The 26,941-nt window shown below is 38.0% G+C and overlaps 1 protein-coding gene across 3 annotated transcripts in view; it reads left to right on the plus strand.

The window, feature by feature from the left end:
- Positions 1-2,290: 2,290 nt before the first annotated feature.
- Positions 2,291-26,941, plus strand: part of ect2 (epithelial cell transforming 2) — a 38,298-nt gene continuing 13,647 nt past the window's right edge. The window contains exons 1-21 of one of the 3 annotated variants that reach the window (XM_005940457.3): positions 2,293-2,803; positions 3,408-3,549; positions 5,259-5,338; positions 9,171-9,263; positions 11,749-11,931; positions 12,642-12,731; positions 12,980-13,087; positions 14,749-14,822; positions 16,353-16,483; positions 16,776-16,891; positions 17,762-17,824; positions 18,601-18,823; positions 19,009-19,170; positions 20,251-20,375; positions 21,254-21,373; positions 21,452-21,520; positions 21,721-21,831; positions 24,436-24,532; positions 24,792-24,873; positions 25,997-26,075; positions 26,621-26,740. In XM_005940457.3, coding sequence (XP_005940519.1) covers positions 3,417-3,549; positions 5,259-5,338; positions 9,171-9,263; positions 11,749-11,931; positions 12,642-12,731; positions 12,980-13,087; positions 14,749-14,822; positions 16,353-16,483; positions 16,776-16,891; positions 17,762-17,824; positions 18,601-18,823; positions 19,009-19,170; positions 20,251-20,375; positions 21,254-21,373; positions 21,452-21,520; positions 21,721-21,831; positions 24,436-24,532; positions 24,792-24,873; positions 25,997-26,075; positions 26,621-26,740 — 2,259 coding nt within the window. In that variant the 5' untranslated portion in view covers positions 2,293-2,803; positions 3,408-3,416. Of the gene's footprint in view, positions 2,804-3,407; positions 3,550-5,258; positions 5,339-9,170; positions 9,264-11,748; positions 11,932-12,641; positions 12,732-12,979; positions 13,088-14,748; positions 14,823-16,352; positions 16,484-16,775; positions 16,892-17,761; positions 17,825-18,600; positions 18,824-19,008; positions 19,171-20,250; positions 20,376-21,253; positions 21,374-21,451; positions 21,521-21,720; positions 21,832-24,435; positions 24,533-24,791; positions 24,874-25,996; positions 26,076-26,620; positions 26,741-26,941 lie in introns of all 3 variants that reach the window. The other 2 variants (XR_001336957.2, XM_005940459.3) reach the window with 2 other exon arrangements.

The following is a 26,941-nucleotide window of genomic DNA, read 5'->3' on the forward strand; positions in this document are numbered from 1 at the left end:
CGTATTGTGGTTATAAGTCACTGGAACAAATCCAATGTTATGCTAAAACAGCTAAGTAGTATATTGTGGCTGGAAACCCAAGCAAAGCAAAGCTAATTTGCAAAGTGTTTTGCTGTTAGTGAGTGTGCTCTTATCAATAATGAATCAGTAGTGGTTCAGGTTAGAGTTCCTCTCCTCACGTTGAAGAAATCCCTGAAAATCTAACTCATCAATTAGATTTTGTTTTTGATAAAAATGTTCATTTCATATGTTAAAGGATTTGGATGTAACTCTGTATCTTTGCACCCTTTAGTATGTGTGGATATAATATTAGCTCAATATTAGTTCTATAGGGTTCTACAGGCTTGTCCCTAGTTTATTATGTAGAAAACCTTGACTGTCTGGATCTGTATATTTGGGAGTGCAGCCGGCATAATTTCATTCCAAAGTGGAAATCCTCACAAATGACAGTTAATGCATATTTTGCTCCCAATATGTTTTAAAACAATGTGGATGTAAAGGTTAACAATTTAATTTCATTGGAGGTTTTTTAAAAGAAGGCCACCGGCAAAAGATAAATCAGTGATTTTTCTGCTGAGAAATGAGCGTTGTCCCCTTCAATGAAAAATGAAAGGGATATATAACATTCTTTGGGTACCATGTATGTCTGCATATACATATGCAGATACTATATCCATAGACAAGAGACACGATTTTTGTAACCAAAGCCTTTCTTCATTTCCATTTGTGGTCTGTTTGCTGTCTGAGTATAACTGACAAATTACATTTTCAGGCTTTGAGTGCCCGCAGGCAAATAGTCTGTGTGTAGAGCAAAGGAAGAAGACTGGCCGGCCAATATGCAATTTCAAAACCATCATTTATCATGACAATGATTTAGCTTTTCATCAGTTTTCTTCAACTTTACTTTCATCAACATTAGACTGTGGACAATGAATTATACTTGTATATTCGTTAGTCAAGATATGCGCTGGCTGTACCTAAGCCCCAAAATATTTGCTGTTGTCCCGAGTCATCAGATGAGAGTGGATGGGGTTGCAGATTTGGAACCATAGCACACAAAGGTATCAGCTACTTTCTTGAGGATTTACTAATTATTTTATTTTATTTTTTTTATCCTAAAAAACCCCATCATATTTTTAAAGGCCACTGGGAACACTTGAAAGTGCTAACACAACAACCACATCATTTCTATCAATGGAATGATCCACTTTCCTGTCTAATGGTCCTATAAGAGTTTCCTGAATCATTACTGCTATGAGTTTTGCTTTTTCTGCTTAGCTAATGGCTCTTTTGTATCTTTTATAACCAGAGGAAGTAGTGTCAGATTACCCAGATAGTTCCTTCAGGTTGTCGGTGGTCTGTGTACTGTTGTCAAGACCCACAAAGATTAACCAAATATCCACACCATTTTGAGTATGGCTATATAAACCCCACAAACCCACATCCAAGGCAGTCCCAGAGGAGAGTTCTTTGGATTACCTTGGAATAATTATGAAAACAAGTTAACTATTAAAATAATAATAGCTTAAAAAGTGTGACATGCTGCATATGATACTTATGTATAAAGCATAAAATATATATGTTGGACTGTGCACTTATGAGGATGGATTTGTGTATTTGTGTGTGCATATGAGCCTAACCTAAGGAGCTAAGGCATAGGGGTGAGTATTTGCCTGGGAAGAGTTCACTGTCAGTGTGAACACTTTTGCATTGCTTTTCTTTTTCTCTCTCTCATAATGGAGAGCAAGCAAAAGTGTGAAAGGAGAATTACAAACATTTCACACATATTTTATTACAGAGCTGGATTTTGATATAGGATACACCCATGGGTTATAGTCACCAGCATAAATGCAACAGGGTGTGTTGTTTTAGATCATTCTGCTATGTTAAGAATAACATAGCAAAACCCCCCAAAACAAAACAGCAACAACAACAAAAGCATTTTCAGGACTGCACAGGAAACCAACAGCTGTGTAGGTATGCATGAACACATGAAATTAATGCATTTCACATTAAAATTTGTTGTCATTATTAGTGGGTTATGTTTAAACTGTTTAACTAATATTTGTAGGTCAGCAGTATCACATGTCCCATGTACTGCTTTGGAATATTTTTTAAAAAAAATGCTGGAATAAATAATCAGGATCTGCAGAGAATTTAAAAAAAAATATTTTGGAAGCAACGGTTCAGGTTTATTTCTTAAATTAAAAACCAACACAACCTATGTGGAGAGAGAGCGAGAGAGAAAGAGACTTTGAACCTTCTTCTTTTTTGTAAGCGATTCAGTTTCCCATGGAACCTGAATGTAACATCACTGGGTGTATGCAGAGTGCAGACTGTCTGCATACTGCTGTTGTGCGCATCGTTATTTGAATGAGCGGACCAATCAGGGGCCTCGCTGGACGGAAGCGTTCAGCTTCCTGTCACTCTTACCCAATCAGCGCACTGTCCTGTTGTTTGCCTTGCTTTTTGAATTGAGCTGGAGCAGCACACTGACACCGTCTCTGCAATAGTGTCGAGTAGTTAGCTGTCAACAAACTGAAGTAGTCATTTTGGACTATTGTCATTTATAAAAACCAACATGCATTGATACTAGACCTGTGATTTTACGGAGCGATGTTACAGCTGTTTTAAAGAGCGTTTTGAACCGAAGAGGAATTGTGACAAGTTCTTAATTGTGTTGTTGACTTACTAGCTTGGTGGCTAGCTAGGTCAGCTAGAAAGCTTGTTAAATATTACCGATTCAGCGGCCAGTTGAGATTCATTAGCTAGTTTTTTTTTTAAGAAGGCATCAAAACAGTCGGTAAGTCTGTCTTTTTATTACTGTACTTTTTGAGAGGCGCCATGTTAAATATTAAACGTTAGTAGCGTAAATAGCTAGCGTTAATTGAGCTAGCCCTTTTTTGGATATCATCTTCCTTTGAGTTGTTAGGCTTATTCTGCAGTAATTTGAACTATGCTATTTTTCTAGCTCATGGGTTTAAATTTAGATTTAAACGCAAGAGCTAGAAAAATGAAGCTTCTTTATAAAATATGTGTTTAACGGTGTGGGTTTGAAAGGGATTGTTGTCACGATACTTTTTGTCCTCTTGCAATAAACACTAACATTGGATTCCGTTTTTAATAATATTTCCTTAATTGCTTACAACTTTTATAAAGAAGAATTTTCACTGTTAACAGCTTTTATGCCAGTTTTGTCCAAATATGTTGCATTGCCTTGAGTTGAACTTAACAAGCACTTCTAGTGTCTGAAATCGTGACAAGTTGTGCCACTTTCTTCAGTTGACATCTTTCTTCTTACTTTCCTAGTTGGTATACCTCTTTTCTCTAGCCTTTCTGCCTCGTTGTGTTGTCTCTCTGTGCCTCTGTTCTACCCTGTAACTTCTGAAAGTTTGGTGCCTCCTTAGGTTCCTGCCATGGCTGACAGCAGCATATTGACTTTAGGGACAGCTCGGAGTCTGTTGGTGGATTCTTCGGTCTATGATTCCAGGATTGCTGAAACCACCAAGGATCATGTATTTCTGGGCATGGGATGTGAAGATGGGGAAGGTCAGTGCATACTTTCTTTTTTTCTTCCTTGCCTAAATTTCTAAAACAGACTCTCAAAGTCAAAATGCAGCTAAGTGATCTTCAGTTTTTTCTCCAAATCAAGTCTTTGGTTACAACAAAGAAATCTTATAGTTAACATTATGCTGTAGAAAAACAAAGGCAAAAGTCACTAGTCCTAGAGACTTAATCTTGGATTTACTGATGCATTCACTTCACTCAGTTGTCACTTTAGTTTCAGCTAGTGTACCCATTTAAATACAACATCACTGAAAAAAATATTGTACTATTTAGTTCCCATGGAGTAGGTAAGATTTTCCCATTACCTGGACTTTGATCCTGTCAAAGGTTGGGTTTTTTTGCTCTTTAGTTTAGCCTACTTGATGACAAATGCATGGGCAAAATATTAAAATTACTTTTAAGTACTCAAAATTAATTTACACAAGTCAGTTTAAAATAACTAATGTTAAATGAACACCTCCTTAGCTGTTGTGTTATGCCTCAGGTACTGTGTGCAACTATTACTGTGTACATAGGGTAGTTCTGTTAAGTCTTAAACCTCCTATCCTCCTGTCCTATCCTCACATCTTTGTTTCTGTTTTTGAAAATTTGAGGAAAGACAGTTTTCAAGAAATCAGAAAATCTTTCCTCTAAACTACTCACTAAAGCAACAGCTGTTTTTGATTGTCTTTATAAGGCATCTGTGTGCCAAACCACACCCGACGGTTATGCGAAAATAAGCGAAACTTGGCCTGGCCCACTCAGTACATTTGCCAGGGAACCTCAACATTACCTCAGGAGAGCAAGTGCTTATGTTTTTTATTTATTTAGTTCATTATATTTTTTGTGGCTCATCTGTTCACATTTTTTCCGTTTATTACAATTTACTCACCACTGTCAGCCTTTCACATCAAAGCAAACACCGAAAGTGGCTCCATTACTTCTGGTGTTTGGCATATCACCCAGTTTCTGTAACTTGGCACAAACAGTATGCATACTAAGGACATGCTTGAGGCGTGACTATGATATGTCAGTGTGGGAGCCTAGAGATTTCTAGATACAGAAGCAGATCTGGGCACTAATGGAGAATATTTCTATTCCAATGTTTTGTTTAGGTTTTTTTTCTTTCCAGTACCACATGAAATTTAGGAGAAACTGTAGTGACTTAAGTACCCCAGTTACAAGTATAAATGGCTTAGGCACCATATTGATGCTGGTGATTGCAGCGAGCAATCCACCAGCCAGTGTATTGGTTTTAATAGAACCGGTTGTTCTTCCTCCAAAGTTACCTACTGACTCCTGAATTTTCCTAAAGGGATTTATTTGACTGTTAAATATGACTTTTTTTTTGAAAAGCTGCAATAATGAAAACTTGCAAATAATAATAATTACTGATTTCCTGGTTGATTTTTTTTTTTTTTTTTTTTTTAAATGGCTGGAGGTTGGGTACAGGTAACTATCAGGGTTTGGATCAGACACTGATAATAAGCTGCAACTGAGTTCATTTTAGGCTTGTTTGACTGTCACTCAAAATGAGAACGGAAGACAAAAACAACAACTTTTCTTCTCCCCAGAGACAACCTGCTGCCTTGATCAGTCGCTATCACATGGTTCCACATTCTGCTTTGTGTGTGTGTGTGTTCAGTTGTTCTTGATTCTCCTTTCCATTTTCCTGTTGCTCACTCTGGCTCTATTCTGTTCATCTCTGTCAGATATGCTGCCAAAAGTGGAGACACGGGTTGTTCTGGTGGGAGAAGCAGGCAGAAATAGAGAGCTGGCCAAAGCACTGCAGGTACATCGTTTTCTCTCAACCTTACACTTCCACTGTGCATCTATTAAGGTTGCAGACCTCCATGATCTGAGCTGGTCAACATCACTGTTCTGTGTTTTTTAAAAAACAAACAAAAAAAGTAGGACACAGGCCAATACACTGAATCCTCTAGACTTTTGTCAATGTGTGGTGTTAGCTGAAATGTTTGGCAGAATGGCCTTGTAATTCATCCAAATATCAGATTTCTTAGATTAGAAAGTCTTCTGGTACAGCACAAATTGGAACATGATGGATGGGTCCTATAGATGTCTCGAAAATGCAAATAATTGTGGCACCAGACTATACGCGTCTGTTTAATTAGATTTATTCTATGTAATTATGCACAAATCAAGAAACATGGCATGTCATTAACTGGTTCATATACTGCATATTTACTGTGTAAATATACATTACAGTACTGTGTAACTGTAGCTGAGGGTGTTCTGACCACTTTTATCTATTAATGAATGACTTGTTGTCTTTTGTCTTCTATTTTAAAACTAGCGTAATATTGTTATTCGGGCTGAAACGATTTATCAAGCAGCCTTGTCCATAATGTTGTCATAATTTAATGTGGAACCAGGGTCTGTATACACACAGTGAAGAGCAAAGAAGCAAAGCTGTTACGAGGCGGTAACTCCGGTGGAGTTTTTCTAGTGCCCAAATGATAGCGCTTGTTTTTGTCATCCCTATTAATTACTGTAAAATCCTTCATTAAACCAACTGTTTAATAAACTCTAACATAAAGAAACGTGAACTTTGTAAATACTCCAATCCATCGTCGTTTGTAGTTAAATTAGGCAGCTTGCTGAAGGCTGACAGCAGCCATGCAATTTTACATGGCAGAAATACCTGTAAGCAGAACAAAAACGGGAGAGTCTAAAGGTGGGTGAACTAGACCATATTTATTTCAAGGATTTCATAACATTTTTCAGATAACGATATAAATCACAAAAATGTAACATTTTCTGTAAATTATGTGAATCTCGGGCAGCTCGACTTGAGGGAAGTGTTTCCAGCTACGCGTAGTGTACCTGGAGTCAAGTGTTTTAACCGATGCATGAAACGATACATTTTTAGACAGAAGTTGTAACAGCCGCCATTTTCTTTGTGAGCATTTATTACACGGCGTGCTGCGGGGAAAAGCCTGCTCTAACGTTTGAGTCTAAGGTTTATTTTTTAGCACCTGGCGGCTCTTTTTTTAAAATTCTCATCCATAAATAATCTGCTCTTTCACGTGATTCAGTTTATTTTGAAAAGTCTCAACAGGATCTTGAGCTTTATTGTGAAAGGTTTATGTGGAACATAAACAAGCGGACACGCGATGGTGTTACCGTCATTGTTGCTAACCACAACGCATAAAACAGGCGCTTGTCCGTCAGTAGTGTGGTTATATTAAATATAAGAGAAAGGGAAAAAGAATAAATTAATATAGCCACTACAGTGACCATCAAAAGGATGAAAAAATATTGCCATAAACAGTTTATTTTGCGACACCACGAAACAAACGATAGCGTAAAATGAAACGATAGAGTAGTTTCGTCATCCGATATATATCGTTATATCGAACAGCCCTACGTCAGTTTAATGTCTTCTTTCCAGCAGAACAAAAGTTTGCATCAAAGCACAGGGCAAATGTCAAAATGCTGATATGCTCAGTTTTAGTCACTGCAACCATCACATTCTCCTTTAAAGGCTTATAGACACAAACTCACATCAACACTAGCCAAATCTATTAAGGAGACAGAGTAAAGGTAATTTAAAAAAAAATAAAATCATTTTTTAACCCTTAGTTTAGGTTGCTTGTATGTCTTATTTTATTTTACTTTGACCTTGGACTGTCTTAGAGGTTATATATTTTTGCATTTAAGAAAATGTTTTCTTTAAAAACAAAATTCAATGTGGCTCATAAATGTAATTAAAGGGTTTACGTTTTTACCCCTCAGCTCTAAAAAGCTGATTTTGTACACAGGTAAACTTAAAAACCTTGCAAGTGTTAAAATGGAAACCAATAGCCAGTTAATTTAAAAAAAAACAAAAAACAAAAAACAAAACCCTGTGTATTTTCTCTTTTGAATGTTTATTATTGTTCACTAATTAGACAAAGGTATTTTTTTTATCTAATTAATCAATGGAATAATCAATAGAATGCTCAATTGCTAAATGTCATATTAACTGACTGTTGCATTTGTTTAAAAAAAAAAAAACATGATTCATTTTAGGACATTTTTGCAAGCAATGAATCATTAATGATAAAGAGGCAGTTGAGGAATAGGTTTTAATTGGTTTTAAACGCATTACCAGAGGCGTGTACTCTGATAGAAGTTCATCATAGTTGGCTTTTCTTTGTGGATTCTGTGTATGTGACCTATGCAGAGTTGCTTGCGTGCTGTCCTCCATAAAACCAGCAGCGTGTTGCCTGATGACACTATGCAGTTGTAGAATAATTAGTTAAAAAGTCTGACTACAGGAAAGGGGGCAACAGTGGATTTCTCTAAAAAGGATATATGTTTGGAGGGGCGTGGGGTGCTGGTGAAGTCAAAAACACGAAAAACATGGAGTGTAGGTGCAGTGGATGGTTTCATTGTTTTTAACACTCGATTTCACTTTACTACTAAAAAAACGTTATTTACATGTTATGTCATGGAAATCTGATCTTTGTTTAAATTGTAAGCTGTTTCCTCAGGAAAGAATCTTTGTTACACTTGGAGCACACTTTAAAAAAAAATTACTGAAAATGTGTTGCTGCAAGTTGATTTCAAACGGTAACTGTGAACATAATCCAGTTAGACAAGGTTATGTTTTCATAAGTTGCCATGGTTATCTAGCTGGATACAAAGAGTTGCCTTCATGACCCTCAGTACTGTTTATTTAAGCTCCAAGTACATACCTGGCTTACCCATTCATTTTCATATACAACTCTGGGTGTGCACTCATTTTAAAAAAAAAAAATAATTTGTGACCAGTTAGTCCATGTTGGATTTATATATTCTGTATTTTTTTTCATGTGTGCCGAACCAAGCAAAGCCTGGAGTCGTATTTAAATTCCTTTTAACAAAACAAAAATATGTTGAACAAACAAAACGCTGTACCCCGTAAAAATGTGAAGATAGGAATATTTATGTGTCTAGGGCATGTTTGTGTCTGCTTCAGTAAGCTGCATAGTTGAAATAGCAGAGTCTTTGAGTAGCACCATATGAAGGTGATTTGGAGGCGTGGCTGTAGACTAAGTGCTGCTAGAATGACTTCCTTCCCTGGTCTCCTGAGCCCTGTCACTTTTGAAGGCTCCTTTCTTAAATCATCTATTTCTCCCTGCCAATCCTGTAGCGCAGCCACATCCAAAGACATCTGCCAACAGCTCCATCAGAGCACTCCCGATTGCCTGCCTGACCGCCCGCCGCCATTGCTCAGTCATTCCACAGAACAAGGCCCCCACCGCCACAATGTCTTTACTGTTTCTGTCCTCCTCCTCTCTCCTCCTCCCATAGGGCTTTGAACTTTATATTAATTTTTAACTGAAGTTTCTTCTTCTACCCTGCCTACCCCCTCTGGAGCCTGATATTTGTTTGAAGCCACTGCCTTTGCAAGGACACAGACTCCGCCCTGTCTTTTCCTCACTTGCTCCTTGCTGCTTCCATAAACCCAGCCTTGCTCTCTGTTTTTCCTCATGTGGGGTTAATTTGTATGCATTTGTCTTCTGTCTCAACCTTCTGTCCTTCTCATGTTGTGTGGTTTTTTTTAAATTTTTTTTATAAATGCTCTTCATCTAAATGCCAGTGTTTGACATCCACTTCCTACTGGTTGCTTTTTACAGGCCATCAGAGTAATGGAGGTACCTGTGGTAAAGATAAGAAAAGGCGAGGCGGGTGCCGAGGAGAAAATGATGATAAAATCTATAGTCAATATGGTATAGTACAGTGTCTGCGTATCTGTGTGACTGTCTGACACTTTGATGGGAACTTGGGGAAGTTCTGCATGAGTCTTAATTCACACTGGGTACTCATTCAATCATGGTGCATGTCTAACTCACTGATGTGGAATTGATTTATGGGGTGAATATTTAAAAATAAGGGATGTAATTGTTGAGATCTGGATCAGCAACTGGAATAGAGATTTGCACTCAAATGTCAATTCCGGCTTCTTGGCTGAGAGATAATATGAAGTCATTTCAAATGCTTTCAATTTACCTCAATGGCATTTGAAAATGGTTAATTTCCTGCTGTTAATGGAGAGGCTAGAGTTGCAAATGGTGCTATGAAAATCTGTTTGCACACAGAAAAATAAGTGGACCATGCCCTGCAGGGGCATTAATAGTAATGTACCCAAGAAGCTGTGAGTTTTGAGTGTCATCTTCTGTTAAAGACATGGTTTGAAAAGTTCAGAAACATGCAAGTTTGCTTTCTTTCTCAATGAAATGAATAGATTGCAGCCTTGTGTCTTTATGGAGCTTGAGTCAGGACAGGCTGCAGTTACATTAACCTGGGAAGTCTTAAAGCTCAGGGAAACTCATTTTCTTTTCTCATCAACAATACTCTACTCAACTTTCTGAAAGTGTGTAACTTGCACAATTTTTTTTTTATTTATATATATGTTAGGGGTGCAACGATATTCGTATCGATATGGAACCGTTCGGTACAGTGCTTTCGGTTCGGTACGCATATGTATGAACAATACAAAATTTTTAATTTATTTGATCAACTTTCCTTCTGACGATGCTGTCTGTGTTGAGCGCTCAGTGGATCTGCCCTCGACAGTGCAGCCTAGGCGGAGTAGTAGAACGCAGATTCACTGAGCGCAGGGCAAGCTAGGAGACAGAAGTTAAGCTCTCCTTGCAACATGGCAAATTGAACCTCCCCCACCCTCATTCAGATCTGGCGTTTGGAACTATTTTGGTTTTCATGTGACTATGACTCTGAAGGTAAGCGAGTCATGGACTAAAGTAAAACAGTATGTCGGATGTGCCACTCAGTGCTCAATTACATGGGTGGGAATTGGTGCGTTAGCGCAGTTAGCTCGTTAACGTGTTGGCCGTCCAGCCCCACGCACGGGGCGATCGGTGGTAGCTCGTTAATGGAGATTTGCCGTGTTGTGGCGTTAACGTCATTTCAGATTAACGCTGACAGCACTAGTGGGAACACAACAAATATGACTGCACATTTACTCCGACATCATCCTAGTGCAAAGACAAGTGGAAGCAGACAAAAACAACAAGCACGCATGCTACAAACTTTACCCGAGTCATTTAGACAGCCGTTAGCACATGATTCTCCTCATGGGGACCTGATATGTTTAATATGCTGCTGAGAATATAGCCCAGAAGAAGCGTATAGTATAGCTTTTATTTTGGAAAGAGACATTTCTCTGTAATAAACTCTCTTTTCCAAAGATGAGTGATTCCTCAATCAGATTTTTATTATTACTTTGTTGTTTCAGCAACATTAAATTTAAAAACTGTACTTTTGAGTTAAAATATATATTTATAATAATATATTTATAATAAATGACAAATTAAAAAGGCATGAACATTTTTTTGTAACGAAAAAAATATTGAACCGTGACACCAAAGTACCGAACCGTGAATTTTGTGTATCGTTGTGCCCCTAATGTGTATATAGATATATATAGATAGTAACATTTGAAAGAAAGTATGACTTTAGTATGTTTTCATCAACTGGATTTTTTGTTTTTGTTTGTAACAGGCAGGTTTAACAATGGAGTAAATATGTATGAGTAAGCCAAACTGTTAACTTGCAATTTCAATTCGCTCTCTCCTCCAATGTCGATGGGGCAAAAACAAGCAAACGAACCCCAAAAAACAAAAATGCACACATTTTTGGAGGTTTTGTACCTTTCGGCTTGCGTTTGATGGTATGGCTAACTGATGTATGTCTCATATGTTTTATAGAGCCTCACCTCTACAAGATCATGTAAATGTGCCATTGAATGGGAGTTAATAGGACTTGTTGTGTTTATTGAGTCTAAGCAGAGCAATTTTTTTTACTGCTGCTAAATAAATGGCAGGATCCAAGATTTCCCAGAAACACTTTGTATTCTCTGAGTGTTTCTATTGACCAGTTGATTATTTTAGAGTCATAGCAACCTGTTAACATATATCAGTAAGGGCTAGGGTTGGTGTTACAGTTGTGCCGATATTTCATCTAAGATTAGCTGTAAAGACCAAAATTTCTTAGTTATTGAAGAAACAAAAAGTTGTTGTTTTTTTTCAGTTCATTGGATCAGCTAACTTGGACTAAAATTATTAAACCTCACTAACAGACCTAAACACTAACAAGCCTAAATGTAGTGTTTTTGTGCTTCTGAATTACACATTAGACTTCACCAGTCTGCCACACACTGATCTGTAACTCCATTTTGTTGTTCTTCCTATTCAGGACATCAACACCCCATTCATAATGACAGATAGCGTCCAGGAGTTTGGGGATGGAGAGAACACTGAGTTTGAGACGGTGTTTGTTCTCACACAATTTGATTCTCCTGAATACAACTACCTCTACAAACATGAACACCGCATTGTTGGGCCTCCTGTTGTGCTGCACTGTGCTGCGAAGGATGAAGTGAGTCTTTGATTGATAACAGATTGATTTTATGCAAAGGTTGTGGGGCATAAAAAGTGTCCGTGTAGATTTGCTGACAATATTATGCAATCAAGAAACAGTTCACTTCATTTTCTCTAGAACTCAAACACAGCATCTCCTCAGCTTCATCTAAAACATGGCTTCTGGAATTCAGCAGATATTTACGTCTTCACTCTGAAATCCTCGCTCGGGGAAATATGTTGTCTGTTTGTTGTGTGGGGGGGGATCCAACGGAGATGGCCCTGAAATGGAACTTGATTTAAAAAAGCAGGATGCAGAAATTGCATTGTGACTCAGAACAGGATGATGAACAGGAGCAGCTCCTCCCTGCTGTGCCGTCTGTCTGACAGACTTCACACAGGATACTGTTGTCGAACGATATGCCCCGACTGTGGCTGCTATCAACAAGACGGAGTGCATTTGTCAGTTGAAGACAGCGCACACATGCATGACTACAATTCAGAGCATGAACGAGGTGTACCTGATGACAAGGGAAATGATGTTAAGCTATTGTGCAGTTACAACAGGCTGCTATCTGAAATTAGTAGTCACTTTTACTTAACCATTGCATCCTGCATGCTCTGGCATAATTTGTGTTGTAGATCATGTTTAAATATTGTTAAAGGAAAACTTAAAATTTGAATTTGTTATTAATTCCACTCTTTAATTTTACTGTTTCTTTATCGTAGCCTCTCCAGTTTTCATGTCGACCTCTCTACTCCACCACCATGTTAAACCTGTCTCTGTGTTTCACTGGATTCAGGAACAAAGAGGAAATGGTGAGTTCATGAAGCATATACATGGCACTATCTGTTTGTAGTTCTGCTAATAAACAGACAAAAAAACCCAAAAACCTCTTTAAGTAGAAAAGTTAAATTTCTATCCAACACTTTACACGTGGTGTGTGAGGCCAAAGTAGTTTCTGCTATCATCTGATACGGTGTAAATTAGATTAAAGAACTTCTGGCCTTTCCCACTTTGATATAAATTTTTGTGTTGACCTTGTGGTTTTTCTTTGTTTTTGTAGAAAAACTTGGTGAATCTGGTTCATCACATGGGTGGGACCATACGGAAAGACTTTAGCACAAAGGTCACTCATCTTGTTGCATACTCCACTCATGGAGAGAAATACAGGGTTTGTATATACTTTTCCCCTCCTGTCTTTTTACTCTCTGTGCATCCAATATTAATTGCAGTGTGTTGAAGGGATGAGCATTAATTGACAAACTTCTTAACCTATTATATACTCTTTGTTGCTTTTTTTTTATTTTTTATAAAACCTGTTAAGAGACACAGCACTTCCAAAGGGGCCTTTTTTCTGCAAAGGAACACTTCACTTTCTAGCTTTTGGAGACTTGATAGGTGAACCACCACCAAATACTATCAAGAGAGATAACTGGCAAATTTTTCCCTACTCTGAAACCAAAGAAAACACAGTGAATCATTTTCTTACAAAATAAAAAACAACAACTCAGAAATAAGGCATGAAGTTTCTGAATCGATCTTCAGTTTAGTTCTGCAGTGTCTAGCTTCAGTGGTTATTGTGAGTAACCGGAGGCGTCACATTCTGCTGGATGCCCCTGATTTGCATTAAGTAGCCTTAAACTGGGGAGCTGGCGACTCATTGCCCTGGTGCTCAAAATAACGCATCAAGGCTTGCATGGAAATGATGGAGCCTACGCACATGTTCTTGACTCCATTAGAATACATGTTTAGAAGACAGGAACATTATTTACAGCTTTTGCAAAGCTAACAAACTTACTATACTTCCTGCTAAATTGTCATTGTTTTGATGCATTAACTAGAAGGATTAAAAAAAATAAAAATAGAATAATTGTTACCCTAAACATGGGGAACAAAATCTCCCCTTTTTGCAACTGAAAACAGAGCTATATGTCAAACTGAAGTCAAGATGCCAAAATAATTGAAGCAAATATATATATAGAGACTTGAGTGACTTATTTCTTCCTCCTGGCTTTTTCATTGTACACCACTTCTTTTGACTGTGAAACACTGCTCTCTGCTTGAATAAATAGAATGAGCAGGACTGATGTGATGCCCCCCTGCAACCTAGCTTGAATCCTAATGTCTGGGTCTGTCAGAAAGTTGTAATTTAATTCCAGTTAAACAGCAGTTTTCTCTGTTTTGTGCCCTCCGTGGGGATAAATAGAGATCGATGGGTGGGCGGATGAATAGGTTGACACTTGTCATTCTTGTCGTTTTTCCGCTCGGATGAACAGATGCTTGATGCTGTTCTGCTTTTAGTCATCCTCACAATTATTTTCTTATTAATCCATTTCTTCCTTTTCTCTTCCTTCACTGTTATTTCCTCTTTTCAGTTAATTTTTTCATTGTTTTGCCCTTTTCTTTCTCAAAGTACTGTGAAGGGTACATTTTGTTCTAGCAGAAAAGACAAAATGCAGTGAACTTGTTGTGAGAGGCAGTCAAGGCTGTTTTCCATTTGAAAGTGTGACGCTAACTTAAAGAAAAAAACTGAATTGTTTCAACCCCAGACACTTTTTTTTTTTTATATTGTGCCTCAAGTAGAAAATGTTTGTACCTGTCGCGTTTTGTATTGTGGTTCTGAGTGACAGGGCGATCAGGAGTAATGAAAACAGATGGGAGAGGTAGTTATGCTGTTATCAGTGACAGCAGAGCTATTTGACGGTCTTTTAGTTGCAAAATTGTGCCTAGATGAATGTCATGTCCTTCTTTTTGTTATTTCTGTCATTTCTGCCTCATTTCTTATTCACCAATTACCCATTTGTGTTCTCCTCTGCTGTGTTTTGTCCTTAGCTGGCAGTGTGCATGGGGACACCCATCCTCACTCCATCATGGATTCTTAAGGCCTGGGAAAGAAGAGATGATGTGTAAGTTGAATGTTGAATACCATGTAAAGGACATCTGCTTCCAACACATGCAGTACTTTGGTAAAGCAGGTAACCAGCTAGTGCCAGCCCATCCTCTCTGGGCTTTCAACGATCAGCTGGCCTGCTAGCCAGGTTGCTGTTGTGGTGATCGTCACCAATTCTAGTAGCTGCTTCCCCAAAGAGAATCTCGCCCTAGAGCTGGGACTCAAACTCTGTTGTTTTGGACTGCAGCTGGCTAAAATAATCATCATCCTCCTGCTCTGAAGATTCACTCTAATTGGCAGCTCACAATGCTTATCAAGTAAACAGGAGGAATTTAAGAAAGTAACATGGTATTTAATTAAACTACAAAAGCCTGTGAACTAAAAAACATGTACAGTGGTCTCTCGTTTCTCATGGGAGTTCCGTTCTAAAAATGACCCGTGATAGGTGAGATCCGCGAAGTAGCCAGCTTTATTTTTTACGATCATTATAGATGTTTGAAGGCTGTAAAACCCCTGACTACACACTTTATATACTTTTCTCAGACAGGCACGAACATTTTCACACTTTTCTCTCTTGTTTAAACAAAGTTAAAAACCTTGTGAATCAATGGTATGGAAGTAGAGGAAGCAAGAAGAATGAGTTGAGTAAAGTTTGACTTTTCTGACTGTTTTGTTTCGCTTAATGCGCCTTATAATCCGAAAAATATGGTAACTTCTACCTTCCTTTAGCATGTCCAGAAGTCCAACTTTTTGTGCGATGGTTAGCATCTTCTTTGGTTGGTTAGAAAACTTGCAAACATACAGCATAGCACTTCAGAGTCACACTGCTAGTGATCGAATCTTTTTTTATTTATTAACCTTTATTTAACCAGGAAAATCCCATTGAGATTAAAAACCTCTTTTTCAAGGGAGACCTGGCCAAGATCTTTATGTAAATTTGACAAGCTGAACACATTCTGTACTTTACAGGAGACACGGCACGGATGAGATTGATTGACAATGGTCTACAGCCAATCGGGACGCAGAACACAATGCGCTGTTACAAAAAAAAATCATGCATAATTGGACAAAAATAAATCAGCGAAGCCGCGAAAGGTGAACCGCGTTATAGCAAGGGACCACTGTATATGTATCCCTCCCCCACCATAAAGCAAAATCTAAATGTGATTTTCCCATCCTGAAATGGTATAAAACCAGTGCAAGCTAACAAGCTTTGTTGTTTCTGAATTGTTTCAAGCATGTTCCACCACTGTCTTCATGATGGCAGTGCTGACAAGAGTTCAAATTGGCTGATAATAAGCCATGTCAGGGCATCAAGCTGATGTTTATTACTTTGCTATGTGCCCAGAGGGGATAATTGTAGAACTGTCTTGTTTACTTATTGTTATGCATGATTCATGTCACCTATTATATACTTTGCATATCAGTGTTAGTTAAGCAGCCATTAGATAATTATTTTATGTTTAATTGCATCGCACACTACTGTTACTTACTGCACATACTGTTCAGTACAGTAAAGTCATTATTAATTTTATTTTTTGTGAAGAAATTTCCACGCAGGTGACGAGGAGTTTCGAACTGAGTTCAAAGTGCCCCCGTTTCAGGACTGCGTTCTCAGTTTTTTGGGGTTTTCTGAGGAAGAGAAGGCCAACATGGAAGAGAGGACTCTTAAACACGGTCAGTGCCACATTCTATGAAAGCTTCATACAAAGTACACTAAAGACATTTAAAATCAGTTTGAGCACCCTCTACTACAGGAAGGTTTTTTGTTTAAAGCCGTGTGGAGAGCTTTTGCAGTTTTTCTACAGTTTCTTGTCTGTAATCCCAGACTGGCTCCATATGACTGAGTCTTTCTGACCCTGACTGTAATTTAGAGGTTATTGTCTCATGTTCCAGAATGAATCTGTGATAAGGATTTAGTGTTGTATGCATTTTATTTATATAATCTCCTGGTTTTTCTTCATGAAAGGTGGCACGTACCTTGAGGTTGGAAATGAAAGATGTACGCACATGGTTGTGGAGGAAAACCTGGTAAAGGAGCTACCATTTTCTCCCTCCAAGAACCTATTTGTGGTCAAACAAGAGGTAGGCCTTTATATGTTTATTTTCTAGTCTTTGGCATTGATTTTTACTTAAAATAGCCTTGGATAATTATTGACATTATCATGGAATGACACACATTGTAGACTAGAAACTATCTACTGATGGGATCACACTAGCTTTGATGCTTTTTAACGTACTGATGTTCTGACCCAGAAGAAGCTATTACCCAAGGTAACAGGTAGTCATTACTCTATTATTACTACTTCTCATTGGTCAGCCTTATATGTCATTAAACTCTGCCTTCAATTTGCTCTAAACTGCACATTTAAGTTTTTTTTTTCTCTGCTTTGCTGCCATGTTTTGTTGTTATTCTTGAGATCAACTACTAAAGCTGCTTAACATCACCCAACAAGCTATTAAAAGTTCAGAACAGCATCTCATACACACAGTAATGTTTCTGTGCAACTTCAAGACAAAAACAAGTTTGATTGGTAGTGGCTAAGACTGTCCAGACATAGCTGAATAATTAGTGTCCACTAGGGTTATGTTGCAGGAGGACAGGGACACCAGAGCAAAATAATGAATGCTCTGAAACAGAGTAATTATCTGATCAGGATTCTGTTAAGGTTAAATCTCAGTCAATACTGTCTCTTCTTCCCCCCTTTTCCTTCCGATGCTGTCAGAGAGGGGGTGAAAAATAGAGTTCCTCTTCCAGTGGATGAAAAGGTTAAATCACCTACATAACTTGGTTTGCCTGTATTGTTAACTACACAGTCAATATAGTGGTACCATTTTCTTTACTTTGTCAGTTTTATTGGTTTTCAAAGGAAAGGGTAAGATATTAAGCATTGTTAATCTTTTTCTGTCTTTGTCCTAACTCGGGTCAATAAAAACTGTTGTTTCTTCTCGCAGTGGTTCTGGGGAAGTATTCAGATGGATGCTCGAGCTGGAGAATCCATGTACCTCTATGAGAAGGTGAGTACATGATTATTAAATTATTATTTGCGTATCTATAAAAGCAAAAATTATGTACACAAAAAATAAATATGCAATATTTATGTAAGACAACAAACGGTAAAAGGAGGATTTTTTTTTTCTAGATGTGCAAGTACAGCATACAGCCAGTATTTAGAAACAGTTCTCCTTTTTGTTTTTTAATTCTAAGCTCTTTTATTTGTTTACATTGTCCCTGTTCCTGTTTAAATACTTAATTTTTGTTAGTTTGATGGTTTTAGCTTGCATATTCCTGACCAGTGGTAAACTGCCATCTGTTCTTTTAAGTCTTGCCATATTAATTCCTACCCCTTTCACTTCATTATGGAGTTTCCTATCACTCTCAAGCTTTATGCTGGATCCAGATTACACAGTATTATCACAAAACTAGCTGAAGCTGTAAAACAAACAAATAAATAAATAATTATTTGAACATTTAAAAACCATGGCTGCCCTACATGACAATCAGTGCTTCATCTTGGACTTCCTCACAATATTGAGGAAGCGACTGTTGTGTCAAAAAACTGTGACAACTTCCAGAAAGTGTCCATGACGAACTGTAAAATCTCAGTGTACCTTTCCACATGCAACATAGAAATGAGGGATAAGATTAAGTGTAGATGATCCATACTGGCCTTTTTGTACTTCTCATTCATTTCATAATTTGCAAGAAATGTTCATGACCTTTTCATTCTTTAGTTTTTACATAGGTTGCTTTGTGTTTACCATGAGCTTTCTTTTTCCTCTCTGCGCTTCAGAATGACAGCCCAGCTATGAAGAAAGCAGTGTCCCTCCTTTCCCTCACCACCCCAAACAGTAACCGTAAGCGTCGACGTCTGAAGGACACATTGGCTCAGCTCACCAAAGAAACAGAGATCTCTCCCTTCCCGCCGCGCAAAAGACCGTCAGCAGAGCACTCGTTGTCTATTGGTTCACTGCTGGACATCTCTAATACTCCAGAGACATGCAAGGCTTTGGCAGGTATTGATGGGAGAATGGATGACAGTCTCTTTTATGCAACTCTTAAGCAATTATGTCATATATACATTTTGCTAAATGTTAATGGATCCCTGCAGGCAGCGTTTGTTTTTCCCCACCGTAGTTGTGCTTCAGTTGAGTTTTTCTTTCTTCAGATGAAAACTGTACATAACTCTTCTTATTTCCAGAAGACAGAGTAGGAGAAAGTTTTGTGGCCAAGACTAGGATAGGAAGAAGGAAAACCAGGGAAAGGAGTAGGACAGACAGGGAGGAGAGGAGAAAAAGGTCCCATCTGACTACAAATGCTTGTCAACAACCAGAAGAAGAGCAGCACCAGGGAACTTATGGAGGTTTGGATTTTGATCAGGACAGTGGGGATAGTGGTTGGCATTAATTAAGAGCTATTACAAAGTTATTGTTTGATGGATGACAAACTGCTTTTACGGTAATGTAGTTGGTTTTTATCTGTAACACAACCAAATTGTTTCTGATTTTTTTTAGTTATATTCTCAATCACTCCCAGGCCAGCTGAGTGTAAAGGAGTACAAATGTGAAGTAGTCACCAGTCGGCAGTTTGTCACCCTCAAACAAGCCAAGGTTTAATTTCTGGATAGCTCAGTGGATAGTGTAACTGTGCATGGCTTAACTATAAAAACCCATAATGAAGAGATTACAAGTATCATTGTATACAAAATGAAAATCTTAAGCACTGCAACTGACTAGTCACCAAATATTAGAAAATACTAGCCTTACTTCCACTCAATGCAGTACCTTCATCTAAAGAGCATAGTTTAATACTTTAATTTGGCTTAAAGTGTTTGGGGGGATAAGATAAAAGCAGAACATGTAACAGATGTCAGATGGGAAAAAAAAAAGCCATTGGCAGACATAAACATAACCGCTTAGCTCTGGGACGTTCAGCTTCTGATATCTCAGTTTTAGGAAAAATGCCAAGAAATTTCTCAAGGAGGTCGTCTTCACAGTCAGCACAGAGCAATGTAGGACATGTTTTGTGTGAACGTCTGACTCTCGATTTGGCAAACGGCATGTTCTCTAACGTTGAGAGCACTGGCTTGTAAAGACCAATGAGGTCAGCCAGGCCATGTCAAAGGAAATAATTCTTTAAAGTCAAATATATTTATTAACTCTGTGTACCAACATGAATAAACCAAAACCTATTAAAAACCTATAAACTGTGTTTTTGCATTTACATACTTTTCATTCCATTACATACATTGTGCCATTAACCCGCACAACAGAATTGCAGTACATAAAAAATATTTATAATAATAATAATAATAATTTTGTTTTCAGTCAGTTATAGTTGTTAACAAGCTATGATAGTGAATGGACACCTGGCACTCTCTGCCTGTACTTCAGTGCACCATTATAAACTTATGTCTTCCTGCCGGGCTTCTTTGTTCCTCCAGAGAGTTCGAAGCCTTCTAAGAGTTCAACTCCAGTTCTCTCCAAGCAGTCAGCCAGGTGGCAGGTCTCCAAGGAGCTCTACCAAACTGAAAGCAACTATGTAGACATTTTAAGCACAATCCTACAGGTAAGTGTGTGTCTGTGTTCACATGGTGTGCACAGTTCTAATATTTCCCCCTCAGGTCAACCTGTGTGTTGTCCCTGGCGACAGTTTGAGGCTAAACTATAATCATTAAAGGTTTGTATGTGTGTATTTGCAAGCTGCAACTTGGCCTGTCTTATCAGTTGGTCCCAGCAGAAAGTCAGACAGCTGACCAGTGAGGGAGAAAATGACCTGCCTGACCATTTCTCTCTCTGTCTCCGCTTGAGAATCTTTTACTCTTTTTTTGCTTCTTTTCTTTATCTTTTTTGGATTTCCTCCATTTTGATGTTGCTTACTTTCAGGTTGCTTCTGTGGCTCCTCCACTGTGATTTTTTTTTTTTTAATTTTTTTTTATCAAAGAAAAACAGCAGAAACTGACTCCATTATCCAGAGATTCAGAATTTCATGCATGCCTAAAAAAGATGTAGTGCTGTTTATTACGGCATGTTTCATTGTTGGGTCATGTTTCTTTTTCTTTAGTATTTATAGATAATTGGATTTCATTTTTCAACCTGAAACAACAATGGCACAGTTGATTGGAGATGGGAAAAACAGATAAAGATAAAATGTATTATACCTTTTCTGTCTTTTCTCACAAGTGATGTTCACATTTACATGAATTAACTTGGACACAACATGATGGCATAAAAGCTTGAAAATACTAAAGCTTCAAGCCATTTTCTTCATGTATGATTAGAAGACAATTGAAAAATAATATCCAGAAAATATCCCCATCTCTGGGTACGTTGCTCTGGATTGTCATTTCATCTAAAATGTTGGTCTTTGATCTTTTGACATGTGAATCATTCTTGGTTCTTCATGGTGTATAATAAAGTATTTCCCATATTTACTTTAATCTTTAGCTTTTCAAGCATCCATTGGAAAAAGAGGGACAGGTGGGTGGACCTATCCTGGCTCAAGAGGAGATAAAGACAATATTTGGCAGCATCCCAGACATCTATGAAGTTCATACCAGAATAAAGGTAATGTATCCCCAAACGTCTGTCTTATGCAAAAATCAGAGAAAAGTTTTGTTGTTAACCTTTTGGTCTGTTGATCAGAATGATCTTGAGGAGCTCCTCACAGACTGGTCAGAAAACAGAAGTGTTGGAAACATCATTCTGAAATACGTGAGTTTCTACGTGTTTATACATGATGTATACATGCTATAAAAGTTCACACATCCTTGGTGGTCAAGGCTGGTCAAAGTCAGAGAGAAATAATATCGGCGTCATGGTGTGTCAAATTACTTAATGAGACTAGTATTTTCGATTCTCACGTAAACTTTATTCTTCTGTGTGACTCTTCCTTTTTTTCCCCTTCCTTATAGTCTAAAGAGCTGGTGAAGGCCTACCCCCCCTTTGTCAACTTTTTTGAAATGAGCAAAGAGACCATTGTTCGGTGTGAGAAACAAAAACCACGGTTTCATGCATTCCTCAAGGTATGACCTTTTATGTTTGTGTGTTTTTGCCTGTCTAGTGGATTTCATGACATGAGCAACAAAAAAAAAATCTGATACATAAAAAAAACCCCAACTTGATTAAAATTTGACAGATGTTTGTATCCACAGCCTTTTGACTGTTTACCACTGCAAATACTAAATCTTTCAGAGGAAGTCACATTATGTCCCCTTGCACCTGTCCATCTATGACTGACACTGACTCTTCAATTTTTATCAAAAGTACGATCCTTCAACTTGAGTTTTAATTTTGAGAATTTGGCAGGCAACTCCCTCCCTGCAACTTGCCGAATCTGGTGAGTGGGTCAGGTGGTGAGGTGAAGATTGTGTTGGTATGCATAAAAGACTTTTGCTTTCATTGTGCACTCAACATGGCGCACACCTTCAGTTTAGATTATTTCCTCTGAATGTTCACTGTCACATCCCAGTAGATTTTGCACATTATAGTAGGATCTCTTGTTGACAGTCTGACCCAAGGGGACAAGTTCACAGTGCACAACGAATGCTGAGAGGGGGGGGGGGAAGAGATAATGTGACCATACTCCCAGTGTCGCTCTTCACTTAATGTGCTACCCTCAGGCTTATAAACTGTGGACTCTTCAACTGAAAATTACAGTGGTTGTAGCGGGAGACCAGACTCTCATCACCAGCAATATTTCATCTCATGAATTCAAAACAGAAGCTGATGTTGGCTGTCTGCGTTGCAGTTTCACTGCAGACCTCGATCTTGCGCAAACAGTGCAAGTGGTAAGAACTGAGCTTCCAGGGAACAACATAACAAAAGCTGGCACACTGGATGCTGTCTGAACATGATGACAAGATGACCTTAAACACCCTAATTTTACTGGCCTGTTTCCAGAATTTTTTAATCACGCCTCATAAGTCTAAAGACTTTTCGCTGGCTTAGAATATCAGATGCTCAGAAGTAGGGCTGGGTATCGTCACTGATTTCTAGAATCAATTCAAATCCGATTCACAAGGTCCCGATTCGATTCGATTTGATTCGATTCGATTTGATACAGTTCGATTTGAATCTGGGAAATTTTGACAGTCAGAAATATTATAATTCAGATAAGTACATTTACATATTTTTGTATCTATAAAAAGGAAGCTGACACACGCAAGACTTTATCAAAGGTGTGAGCATCACAGCAGATGCCTTTGTGTCAAAGTAGCTGAGGATAAAACACAGAAAAACACGAAGGCGATTTTCCTGGTCTAGAATTTATAAAAATATTCTGCAGTACATCAAAAACGAAAGAAAACCATTAATCAGCACATGAACATTACCTCTGAAGTTACAGCGGTTTTATTAGCGACACGGCGTTTTGCATTTTGCATCATTTTAAAAAGTTTACATTTGTTCAGTATTGAACAGCAGAAATTAGGTTTTCTTTTCGGAAGTATATAAAACGGGAAAAAAAAAACGTAGGCCGACAGCGCCGTAAACAACGGTAGACTTGTGCGTAACAAGCAAGCGAATAATGAAGTACAGAGAGAGAGAGAGCTGTGCATCATGGTGGACGTAAAACAGTAAAAGTCAGAGTGAATACATGACGATGTTTATGTGAAGCGTAGTTTGGATCTTCTTTTGCTGCTGGTTCGGTCAATATTGTTTTTAGAGAGATCAAACTAACAGCTTTAGAATCAGCGCATAAAGGGCGGGAACACAAAGCGCGGACCCGCCGACAGATCAGAGTCAGCGAGCTGTCGGCTTTCAGCCCCGACTGTGAGAAAGGCGACATCTAACTGATTCTGATCCGCGGGTTGCGCTGTGTGTTTAAGTCTTTGTGCAGAATCAGTGTTCCTGCTCTCATTTACTGTCTTAGCTGTTTGGTGGTTGTTGAAAGTTTGTGAGATTTCACCTGAGATTCTGGCATTTCGAGCAAAATAAATTTATATTCAAAAATCGATTCAGGATTTTAATGAATCGATTTTACGTTATCCAAGCCAGAATCGATTTTAATCGATAAATCGATTATAAAAACCCACCCCTACTCAGAAGAAGACTCACAGATTAATAAAACATAAACACCACCTCAGATTACCTAACTATTAAATTGTTTAGTACTTGCATAGCATTTTTCTACTCAAGCACTCAAAATGCTTTCTGACAAGCTTCAGTCACCCATTCACATACACATTGATACAAACACTTTTTTTTATGCGCCTAAGCTCTTTTAACTTAACACATATACACTCCATTGGCTGCATCAGGGGCAGCTTGGGGTTCAGTCTCATGCCCAGAGATACTCCAACAAGCTTGACTACAGACAAGAGGAGCTGGGGATTGAACCACCAACCTTCTGAATGATCAACCTCCTTCTTGAGCCAGGCCTAAACTGGCTTTCTCCAGTGCATGTAAACATATAAGCAACAGATAAAACAGACATAGCATTTATTACTTTGACATGTGTTGTGATGTGGACATGTCCTTGTTTTTTATGTTTTGGTTTTTTATTTATTTATTCTTTTATTTTATTAACTTTTTTAAGAATACATTTTCCAGTTATCACGTAAATTAGGATTTAAATAACCCGCAGAAGTCTAAATCAAGCTTCAATTTTATTTGCTTCCATTATACAGATTAACCAGGCCAAGCCAGAATGTGGCAGGCAGACACTGGTGGAGCTGCTCATAAGACCAGTACAGAGACTGCCCAGCGTGGCCCTTCTTCTTAATGGTAACGCATAAATATATAACCCTTTGTCAAAATAGTTTAGATGAACTTTTTGCAGCAACTCTCCTTGTCTTTTTTTTTTTTTCTTTTTTTTTAAATCTTTCCCCGTCTACATCTGCCACCATTTTTCTTTATGTCCTGTTGATTCCCTTTTGTAACTTCTCTTCCTCTGTTCTTTTCTGTTCATATTTCTCTGTGATTTTCATCTCTTCTCTCCCGTCTACTTCTTACGAAACTTTTTCCATTCTTTTCTCTGTTCCAGACATAAAGAAACATACATCGGATGACAACCCAGACAAGATAACACTGGAGAAAGCAATTGAGTCTCTGAAAGAAGTCATGACGTGAGTTGGCGTGACCTTAACCTTGCTTTTGTGACAATTTCTCGGCTAGCGTTGTTTGATCATTTATACATTTTAACACTTTCTTGTGAATTCTCTTTTATCATAATGAGTCTTGACCATCATGCATATTCAAATTGTAGTAATTGACCATTGTTCAGTAAAGATTCGGCAATAATTGAAGCTGTTTAAATCTTGACACATCTGAAGAACTGCTGCAGATATTCATGGAGCCATAGTCTGAAAAAACAGCTACCTTTTAATACAGGTGTATGCTGGTAAAGCATGAAATGTGCAATAGTAGAGAATAATAAAACCGTTTGTATAGTCGTGGTTATGCTACTTAAATTAATTAGACTTGGCAGTTTAACTTTAAGGTCACACCTCTGGACTTTGATCATCTCCAGCCGGAGACGCATTCTATCCAACAGTGCAAACATCTGTGATAACCAGTCTCATTTTACATTCTCATGTGGCTTTAACTGGGTCAGATGTTCTAAACAGTTGGCTATAATAATATCCCCTGAAATTAGCAGAAGTAGTCTGCAAGGTGGAATTCAGTGGAGTGCCACCTTGTGAACTTTTCTTAATGCTCAAAACAGCATTTTAACCAACAGCTTAATTTTCTGTTATGTACTCGTCCAAGAGAAATGTATTCTCTAACCATTTCGAAGTACTTCACCTCCTCATTACATTCCTAAATGTCCAGCGAACGCACAATCGATCCAATACCGGCTTCCAGTGACTGTATTTGTCAGTACTCCAATATCAGCATACACTGATGCATGGATTCATAAAAGGAAAAATATGCAGCACTAACATGATTTAATACCATTTAAAGGGACCTTCAAGACGGAGGAATGATTTCATATATTGTTGACCTTTTTTTCCCCCTAACTGGCTTAACTTTTTGTTGCAGTTGTTAGCAAATTGCCGTGTTCTGTATTTGTGGTTATGATTGACTTTTATCAATAATTAAAATGGAAATAAATACTATCCTTGTAAAACTAAGACAGTTGATAAATTATGAAGCAATTTTGCTTTTTTCCAGTGGCCCACTGAATGATTTTGATTTTTTTTTTCTTCTTAAGCATTAATCACATTTTTTTGATGTCTCTCTTTTTAGCCACATTAATGAGGACAAAAGGAAAACTGAAGGCCAGAAGCAAATCTTTGATGTTGTTTATGAAGTTGATGGTTGTCCTGTAAGTTTGAAGATTGCTGCTGTTTACCTGTGTGTGATTGCTACACTCATTTTAGTGCAGATTGTGTACTAATTCATTTCTATGTAAAAATATTTTTTTTTTTAAAAATTGTGACGGTGAACGTCTGTCTTCTAGTTTTCCTCCAGAAGGCAGGCCCTAACCACTAAACAGACCAGGCAGTCTATTTCAGTCATGTGGAGAGGAACAATAGTATTTGTACTTTTGCAGTTAAAATGTAGTTGTTTTATAATGCATCCTAATGTTTTAGGAAGTGGGTTTGTAAGAATAATAATAATTTAACATTTTAAAGGGACTCGAGAGAAACCAAAAATAAACCACTGGCAAGTCTAAACCTGTAAGTGCAAATGGGACCTTGACAGTTTGTCTTCGTCTGTGTCAGGCCTGTGATTGGCTGCCTGTCTACGGCTACTACCATCTAAACTATGAGCTAGTTGAGCTGTTGGACATGCCTGCCTCCCTCTTTAACATGCACTCACCATTTTTCTCTTCACCTTCTTGCTACTTATCGTGCTTTCTCTTTCCAGGCCAACCTGCTGTCCTCCCATCGTAGCCTCGTTTACCGTGTAGAAACCATTGCTCTGGGAGATCAGCCATGTGACCGTGGTGAAAATGTCACATTGTTCCTCTTCAATGACTGTCTTGAGGTGAAAATGCATCAACACACGATTAAAGTTTTGGTCATTCAAAGACCCAGATTCACACTTATTAACCCCTGAACCCACTGTCAGTGTAAAGGTTACCTTTATCACACCAGATCTGAAACCTAGGCTGTATTTAAATCTACTTTTGGGCTTAATTAAAAATGTATAAACATTTCTTCATATTTATATGTTGTTAGGTAAAGC

The sequence above is a fragment of the Haplochromis burtoni genome, unplaced genomic scaffold (assembly GCF_018398535.1).
Source record: "Haplochromis burtoni strain Fernald_Lab_line unplaced genomic scaffold, NCSU_Asbu1 Contig_292, whole genome shotgun sequence".
NCBI classification, from domain to species: Eukaryota; Metazoa; Chordata; class Actinopteri; order Cichliformes; family Cichlidae; genus Haplochromis; species Haplochromis burtoni.